This window comes from Lonchura striata, chromosome 13 (genome assembly GCF_046129695.1).
Source record: "Lonchura striata isolate bLonStr1 chromosome 13, bLonStr1.mat, whole genome shotgun sequence".
NCBI lineage: Eukaryota > Metazoa > Chordata > Aves > Passeriformes > Estrildidae > Lonchura > Lonchura striata.
In genome coordinates, this window is record NC_134615.1 from 2,784,028 (window position 1) to 2,793,224 (window position 9,197).

The 9,197-nt window shown below is 48.2% G+C and overlaps 1 protein-coding gene across 1 annotated transcript; it reads right to left on the reverse strand.

The window, feature by feature from the left end:
* Positions 1-620: 620 nt before the first annotated feature.
* LOC144247085 (hydrocephalus-inducing protein homolog) lies at positions 621-8,954 on the reverse strand. The gene is made up of 5 exons (XM_077786423.1): positions 8,691-8,954; positions 6,784-6,918; positions 5,142-5,341; positions 2,114-2,238; positions 621-835 (listed from the first exon to the last, which is right to left on the reverse strand). The coding sequence occupies exons 1-5, from the start codon at positions 8,757-8,759 to the stop codon at positions 621-623; spliced, it is 744 nt and encodes a 247-aa protein (XP_077642549.1). The 5' UTR covers positions 8,760-8,954.
* Between the last annotated feature and the right edge of the window lie 243 nt (positions 8,955-9,197).

A 9,197-nucleotide genomic window follows, 5' to 3' on the forward strand; every position in this document is an offset into this window, starting at 1 on the left:
TGACCGTGAAAGAATAGAGTTCTCAATATTCAGTGAAATAAGGACATGCATCAACAAAACTTCCACTCTGGACTTCTGGAGGGCAGATTCAGCCTGTTCAAGAGATGGATTTGGAGAGTACCTTGGGAAACAGCCCTTAAAAACAAAGGGGTCCAGGATGGATGGATGTACTTCAAGAAAGAAGTCTTGAAGGCACAGGAACAAACTGTCCCTGTGTGCTGAAAGATGAGCTGATGGGGAAGACAACCAGCCTGGATGGGCATGGAGCTTCTAAGGGAACAAAAGAGGGTGCATCACCTTTGGAAAGAGGGGCTGGCAACTCAGGAAGTGTTTAAGGATATTGCTGTGTCATGTAGGAAGAAGATTAGAGAGGCAAAAGCCCAATTAGAACCTGAGGAAATCCAGTCATTGCAATCAACCTTTCCTTCCCAAAATGCCATCCTTGGCTGGAGTATAAATGGAACTGGAATGCTCAGTGCTGAGCTCCTGAAGCCCAGGGACACACACCCTAGGGCCAGGGATGGTTTACTTGGCCTAAACCATTCCAAAAGCACCAACACCCCCCTGAGGCCACACGCCAGTTTCAGTCTTGGGCCATGTCTCTCACTGAAATGCATCTTTCAAACCAACCTCCTCTTCTCTTCATTCTCGTATTCCTCAGTAGGCAAAGTCTTCCACTGGAAGTGGGCTGTGATGTTACTCCTGTTTTCAATTAACACGGTTGTGTGGTTTGACATGCCAATGAAAGTCTTGCCAACGTCCACAGAATTTGTGCTCAATCCCATCTTAAGATCTACAGCTTGTCCATGGAGGTTTGTCTGGATACTTTCTTCACCTGGAACAAAGCAAAGGAGTCTTTGCTCAGCTTCCTGGCTGCCAGAAACACAAGGAATAGAGCAAACCACAGGTCGCAGAAGAAGGTGTCACAGTTTTTAGCTGAATGAGCAGTTCTGTGTATCAGTACGTTTAGCACATCCTGACAGCTCTGGGTGTACAGAGTGAGGATGTCCTGGGCACCTCCTTAAACTCTTTGCTGGTCAGCAATAAGGGATCCAAGGGATCAGGAGAGACATGAGTCTCATGGGATGCTCAGGGGAGACCCTGGGCAGGCCAGGACTGAACAGGGCTCCTCAGCATCACCTGAAGGACTTTGATGCAGAAATCCTGGTGATCTGAGTGGGTCATCGGAGCACACGGACCAACCTCACTGTACATACTGTCACCTAGGGGCCAAATCTCTACAAACACACTGAGAAATAAATGCACCTGGGGGCATGTGGGCAGCAGAAGGAGGCCCAGAGGAACAAATGAAGTGACAGCCCACAGCAGGAGGGGACACAGGTGAGGAAACACAAGCAGCCCAGCTCTGTAATATGACAAACCACTACAAAATGAACACCATGAAAATCATCATCATCTCCCTGTCCAAACCCACAGCCACATCAGTCTTGAAATATTTTATATTGTTCTGATCTCAAAAACCAAGCTGGAGCATTGCAAATTGAATAAAAAAGGGACAAGGGAAAGATTAGTAAGTACAGAGCAGCTTCTGTATGATCACTGAACGGGATTCCTCAGTCTAGAAATCAAATGGGAGATAGATGTGAGAGGTTTGCAACAGCATTAATGGCTGAGGAAATGGAGATGAGGAAAAATCTGTCTTGATTTGTCACCAGTGAGGAACTTGAGGGCCTGAAAATGTTATTAGACAAAAACTACATATATATGTAGAGGGTGACAAGAAAAAGGGTCTGTGACACGCCAGTGGAGAAGCACCATATGGGACAGAGGTGTGCAAGCAATACATTGTATGGGAGCGAGTCTGATGGAAACCTCACACCTCACATTGCCCAGGAATAAAATAAAACTTCACCCAGGCATAACCACATGATAGTGGAGAATTAGGGATCCTCCTTCTTCCACTCAGCAACTCCCAAAAACCCCTGTTAGAGGGGATCCACTTTATCAACTCCCTAAACACCAAGGAGTTCTCAGTTTTCTCTGGGGCAAAGCTGAACAGGGGAGGGACCTCTAGAGGCAATGGAGGGGGATGGGACAACAGGGAGTGATGGTGCAGAACTGTCCCATGCCCCGTGCAGGGCCCAGCACTCACCTGTGTTGCAGCACACTACCAGGGACCCAGAATGGTCGCCAGTCTTCAGCGGGTGAAATCTCACTGTCACCTGCATGCTGTCACCAGCGCCCAGAATTCCTGTGGTTGGAACCACGGAGAAAGGACTGCAACACAGAGAGAGGGATCAGGACCGGGGGCACACCTGGGGATGAGATTCCTTCTGCAGTGCAGCTCACTTCAGCTCACTTGGGCAAGCAGGGAGAAAACCAACCACAGTCAGCAGAAAACAGACAGAAAAGACTGAATCAGAAACAGCCACTGACCCACCTCTAAGAAGATCCAGCCCTCACAAGATCCTGTGGGATAAAATTACTTCATGTCCCCCATACTCAGCCCTCTGCAATGAGACTCAAGGGTCCGACTGCCAACAATCCCATCATGGTTTGTGAAAAGCACAGAGAGGGTTCAGAACTATCTGCATGCACAACTTGACACTGACTGCCTCAGGAATTTCTCTTTACCTGCTGCCTATAAACCTCATCTCAAGAGATGCAAATGTTAGGGCACTACCTGTCCTGTGAGATTACAGCCTAGGAATCAGACAGGGAGAGGGAACTTTTCCTTGAAGACCAAGGAATAATTACTGCTGAATTTGCAGTGTGGTTCTTTGGTTTATTTTACCTTAAAAATGTGCTGATTTAGCCTAAAAAGCACATCAAGGAAGTGGAACAGGAAGTTTTGGTGTATTTACCAGCAATGCAGTCTGGCACTCTGGGTTGTCATGCATGCTGGTAACTGTTTGCTTGGCCCAGCAAAGAAACTCTGTGCTATGTGTTGGTGCACTTTGGATTTAACAGGAGCAATTAGGATTGGTCACCAGGTAAACAGCTCTTGCCTGACAAACACAGGACTCCATGCTTTGATGCTCAGGGAGAGCTCAGGGGAAATGTGCTTCTGCCCAGCAGCTGCTGCGCATTATGCTCTTCTACAGTCCCACTCATGAAACAAAAGTTCCTGGCCTTGGGGCTTTGCTGGTGGCCAATCTGTCACTTAAAATGTGTGTTCTGGGGAGTTGGGTGATGAATGCATCACACACAAAACCAGAGAGAACATCTGGCAAACTGAACTTCATGTCAGTAGTGACAGCTGATGAACTTTGCTTCAGGTTCTGCTCATTAAGTATCTACTGCTGCAATGATGGGCCTGACCTATTCCCATTACCACTAGTGAGAACATCACTACTGGCTGATGGGGAAGCCTTGGGCCAGCAATGTTTATGTGCTGGATGTGAGACTTTGGAGGGAAGGGAGGAAAGACAAGGCCCCACCCTCCCCAAAGCCAGGCCAGTGTACGTGCTCCTGCATCTGCCCCAGGGGTGATGCCAGGACCGCTGCAGGTCTCTGCTGGGGCTTGGGGCGATCAGTGCCTGGTGTGGGCAAGGCACGGGATTTTTTCCTATTCTTTTGCCAGGAATTTCACCAGAACAGAGAAGCTGCCAGTTAAGGGAATCCCTGGCCACACTTCAGCACTACATTCCATTCCATTCCATGCCATTCCCTTCCCACTGCTGCCACATGTTACATGCTCGTGCCCTCAGATGGCAGGATGGGAATAACACTCCGAGGGGTGACTTCAGGGGTTGCCTGAGAAAGGAGGTGTCTTCTTATTTTCAAATTATCAGGAGAAGAGTATCCAGCCAAGTTCAGGATTCAGTTTCAGGACTGAAAAACTGAGTGCAAATCAGCCTCTGCATCTCCTACATCCCACCCTGGGCTGTACCCAGCAGACTCCTCTGTTACTGCTGTAGCAATCATCTCTCACACAGACATGGCTCCCCAAGACCCAAGGACACAAGCTCTACAGCTAAACTTAACTTCTCTGAATTTCAGCCAACATCATTAAGCTGTTCCCCGAGCCCACAGATAGAAGAGCTGTGAAGAAGACATCCCTGACACTGTAATAACCAAATGAAAACCACTGCCAAGAGATGGGGCTGGTAGGCTCAATTTTGGCCTTTTATCTGTAAATTGTGAGCTTTCCCTTAAGACAGTTCTCATCCTGTTAGATCTGCCCTTTCAATGAATCACTGCTGTACCCAAAAGGCAGAAAAAGATAAGGTATGGAGGGGGTTTTAACAGGTTGCTTTCTTCTGCCTTTTAACTAGGTCCATTTTTATCTTTGTTTCCTTGTACAGCATCTAAAGACGGGTCCAGATCTCCCAATGGCACCTTGCAATCCCCAGACACTGCTCTTGCTTTGAGCAGTGTGTCTGCTCAGATGATTTCCAGAGATCCCCTCCAGCAAGTTATTCTATACTTTTAACTTCTAAATCAGCTCAACTGCTTTTCACATATTCCCCAAATATCTCTTATTTCCTAGACACCTGTGCATGTAGCTATGAGCATGTGGTATATTGATAGGCATTAGAGGAGCTCGACCTTCATGGAAGTTCCCAATGAAGAATGCATGATCTTCTGGCAAACATTTAACACAAAACAAAAAAAGAAAAAACAGCAGAAACAAGAGGAACTTCAGAATATTTAAAAATAAATCTCAGTGAAAGGGGGCTCAACCATATTCAGAGATTTAAATCATCTGTTTGAAATTTTAAACTGGCTTTCAAAGGTTTATCATGGAACAGAAGAGGTGACTGATGTCCTCAGCTGACAAGGGAAATCAGATCAGCTTTAAGTAATAGGAATGCACCAGATGCCTGCAGCACAGCTCAAGCTGGGCATCTGATGCAGGGACCACTGGAAAGCCACGTGCCTGTGGCCTCCCAGAGAACGGGTCTATTTGGCTGACAGTGGTGAGTAAGCATTTCAGAAGCTGCTTGCGCTCAGGTGGGTGCAAGCCAGCTACTAACATGTTCCAGCACCCTGGAGGAAATCTGGGGCAGAGAAAGCTCAAAGGCTGCATCCTGCTAAGAACACTGAAAGCAAGAGCAGATGCCATTCATCCTGCCCATTTCCAGCCAGGCTGCAGGGCAGCAGCTGCGATGCTCTGGTTCCTTTTGTTGCTCTTTCCCAGCCCTGTTATCATCCAAAGGTGTTTTGGACTGCCTCACCTCTGGGTGCTCAGCTGGTAACGAGCTGCCTGGTTGCTGACATTGCGAACCAGCAGAGTCTTCTGGCTGCTGTACTTGACTGGACACACCGGGAAGTCCAGCTGGTCAGGGAAGTCCAAGATAGCTCGGGCACCAACTGCCCGAATTGGCACAACTATCCTTTCCCTTGCACTGCTGCACACAAGCTCGTGGAAATAATCCTGCAGGAAAAGAAACTAGCTCAGCACAGGATATTTAGTGCCATCCCCATGGCAGAAGAAAAACCATTTCCTGTAACTCATCAATGGCATCCATTTACCTATCCCACCCTAAAATGAACACTAAGTCCTACTAATATGTCACATCTTAAAGGCACCAGGGCACTTTGCAAAACCGATCTCTGTGGCATTAAGCTCTTGTGTCACTTGGATCATACAGAGAACTACCCTAGGCCACCATAAGTTTTACTCTAAATTTTAATAATGTTAAATAATTCCTAAGTCCCTTCTAAGGAACATGGAGCTAGGGAACACAGGACATTCCTCTTTAGGTTTCTATATTCCTGCTGTCTGAGAACAGGACAAAGTGTTAAACTGACTCTAAGCAGCAAAAGGAAGATGAGAAAACAGCTGCACCCAAAGAGCTCCTGCACCCAAAGAGCTCCTGCACCTCTGACCTGGTGTAGAAACATTAGTTGGCTCAGAACTCCCTTCTAACTTTGCCTCTCCAACCAAGTCAGGAGAAGAACAGTGCTAAGAGGTTGAAGGATGCTGTTGGAAAGAGCCTCTCTTTGTTTCCCTGCAAGGCTTCCTCCCTTCCATGCCATGTCCTAAACCCTTCTGTATGAACAAGCCTCTGGATCACAGCACTGAGATCAGACTTGCCAGGGCCCCAGCACTGGTGTTCAAACATCCTCATAAAAGCAGGTTTGGCAGGGAATGGGTGCCAGTTGACAGAGCCACCACAGTGACAGGCATGAAGACAGAGCCACAGCAGCGTCACTGCCACAGGCTCTGGGCTCACGGGACTGCCTGCAGGTTGTACCTGCCCTACACGAGCTCTTTCAGGCAGGTGTCCAGAGGTGTCCAAGTCCCCTGCAGCTCACCAGCCTCCTGCTGACTAAGGGCACCTAGAGCCCAGTGTGCCTGTGCCAGGCCGGGCTCACAGGCCCAGCACATCCTCTGCCCTGGCCCTGCAGCTGTATCATGGTCAGCTGTGCTCTGGGACAGCACAGCTGCAAGGCTGGAGAACAGAGGGTGTGAAAAAGCATCATCTTTGCTCCAGCCCCGGGTGAGGCAGAGAAGCTGCTGCCAGTCAGGAAGGAGGAAAGCTCTCTGACCTCTTAACTCCTCTAGTATTTTCCATAATAATTAAGGTCTTTTCACTGTACCTAGAAATGACTGAACATCTGTCAACACCCCTTTGTCATTTTCATACTGTTCCCTGTGCACCTTCCCTTGGGAATGCTCAGGAATGTGCAGGGAGGGGAAGCAGAGCCTCTCAGGCCTGGATGCAGTGCCTGACAGCACATGCCAAGGTGTGACTGGCAGCAAGCTGCCTGCCCATGGCCTGGAGCCAAGCTCACAGCATGGAACGGGATATACCCAGGGTGCAGGGAACAATGGCTTTGGAGATAATTCTGTTTTGGCTCCTCCAGTCTCACCTTGTTCTCGTCAGGGGTGAAGCGGATGCGCACATGGGCAGGCACACCCGGCGTCACAACACGGTACACGTTGTTGGAGCACATGAGCTGGAAATAAGGTGAGCTCTCCATGTAGATCTTCACCAGCTGAGGAAACTGCAGGAAAGATATGAAACAATGATTTTACCACTTGTGGAAACAGGATGAGACAAGACCTGTCCGTGCCCTTGTGACATCCCTCCTTGACTCCTTTTCCAAAGCACTTTCAGCTGTGGAGGTACAGGCACGTAATTCACAGGGGTGAACTTGAGTCCTTTCTGTCTGGGTCCAGCATTTTGGCCAGGGGCAGTAGGGCAGTGCCTGGTGGGAAGGAAGGGCCAAGCAGGTCAGCACTAGGATAGAGACACAGCACCTGAACCAAGTCATCTGCATATTCAACAAGATCAAAAAACCTGCTGGCTTCTGCCAGCACACAGCCATGCAGTCATGTTCCAGAGGGGGAAGGTGCTGCCTGAAAGTACAACAGCACATTATCCTGTGGGAAGGAAGAAAATCTCTTCTAGCAGATCAGGTTTGGGTAGGGCAGTTCTGGGGATACAGACAAGCAGACAGACCAGCAAGAGAGGAGACCAAACACTGTGCCCTTACTGAGAATAAAAGCAAAGGAAGGAACACAGCAAGACGATTCCTAAACCAAGGAGATGACAAAGAGAATTTAAATGGGCAGTAAAGCAGCAAGGAAGAATCAAAAAATTATGACAGCAATCAACTTGCCAAAAGTGACAGAAACACAGACAGGCTGTGCCTATCGACTATGGGCTTCAAAGGCATTTTATGCCTGGAGAAAGATGACCAGCAGTGACTGACATTGTGGTTCCAGCATTTAAAGCCAATCTTGGCTTTCTAGGGGTTCTTGCTGCCTGTGCAGGCAAGCTGGGCTGTTGGGCATTCCTGCCTGCAGCCAGCAAGCCAGGTTCTGCCCTCTGGGATAGACAGACACAGCATACATGCATTTTCTAGCACAGATATCAACCCCTGAGCACCAAAATGCTCTCCAAAAGTCTGAACCAGATGCTTTTGATTCCCTCCTGTCTCTTCCCACCAGGCCACTCTTGGTACAAGCCTTATTTGAGAAACTGTTTCCTTGACTGGAATTCAAATGGTCTCAGTTGTCCTTTTACAGTGGAAGACAACTGCTGACATTTTTCAACTTTTTCTCTCTCAACTTCCTTGGCAAACTACAAAACAATCACAATTTCTTCAAGTGAACAGAAAACCTCCAGGAGCACATGGCTTTGGATGTGCTGTGGTTCTCCAAAGGAACAGCAGAGCACCATGTTGCTTTTGGAAAACCTGAGCAGAGCTGGATGAAGTTTGGCAGGAGCCTGAAATGGCACCTAAAGGCCTCCTCCTACTTCTGCTGTATCAGTCTCATTCCAGGGCTGTTTCAGAATGCATTCCCTGCAGTGCCAAAGCCATTAATGATAAGTGATTCTAGCAAAAAGTGGAGAAGGCACAGCCCCTGAGCTTTGACTGTGAGCTGCACAAAGGGAGACAAACAGGCTGAGAAAGGCAGGGATTCCTACAAATTTTAGGAGCCAAGATTACCCAAGGAGACACAGGATGTGGTACAGACTCAAAGCAAAGCATGAGAGCAGGTAAGAACTGCACAGTACTCAACATTCCTATCAATCCAGAGCTTTCAAGAGAAGGAAACTCCTTTGGAATAAATACCATCAATACATGGCCAAAATCAGGGGACAATTCCCTGCACAGGAAATGTCTCAGCTCCATCTTGCAGAACAAAGGTGCTGAGATATTTTCTTCTATATCTCCTGCAGTAGGTAACTTGCTTTGCTGTACACTAGGGGAATTACACCACCCTCCTCTTCCAGCACAATGTTAAACCTTCACACCCCAGCACTTACCTTGCTGTTATTAATGAGAGACACCACCATTTCACAGGCCTCATGGGTAACGAAGTTCTGAAATAACATCTCTGGTGGGGAAACCTGAAACAAGCTCTGTTTCAGGGGAGCTGATGGCAGCTGGAGAGGAAAGAGAGAACACAGAGAGGTTCAGCTGCTGGGAAGAAGGTTCACGAAGGAGAATCTTACACTGACCCCCAGTGAAGTCCAGGCTCTGGGTAAACACGTCTGCCCAGCCCACACTGGGCAAACAGTAGCTCACCTACTGAGCTCTGAGCTGATCAAGAACTGCTGGGCAACACAGAGCAGGTTCAAGGCAAGCAAGGCAAGCTGCTCTTTTGGCATGTATTTCTCCAGGTTTCCTTCTCCAGAATGCCAGGTAGCACTTACCTTAAGCACAGCCCTGTGCCCAGGTGGTCACAGAGCTCTGCGACACTCATGGAGTAGAAAAACCCATGGGTTTACAGGAGTCTCCATGGGAAACAATTCTGAGATGTCCTTTACTCT

What these genes read in the sequence shown, in the direction of transcription:
- LOC144247085 (XM_077786423.1), bottom strand. Translation starts at nt 8,759, where the DNA reads ATGTTATTTCAGAACTTCGTTACCCATGAGGCCTGTGAAATGGTGGTG. An exon ending in TCACCCCTGACGAGAACAAG is followed by an intron (nt 5,342 to 6,783) that starts GTGAGACTGGAG and finishes CTTTTCCTGCAG; the next exon opens with GATTATTTCCACGAGCTTGT. An exon ending in GGTAGTGTGCTGCAACACAG is followed by an intron (nt 836 to 2,113) that starts GTGAGTGCTGGG and finishes GCTTTGTTCCAG; the next exon opens with GTGAAGAAAGTATCCAGACA.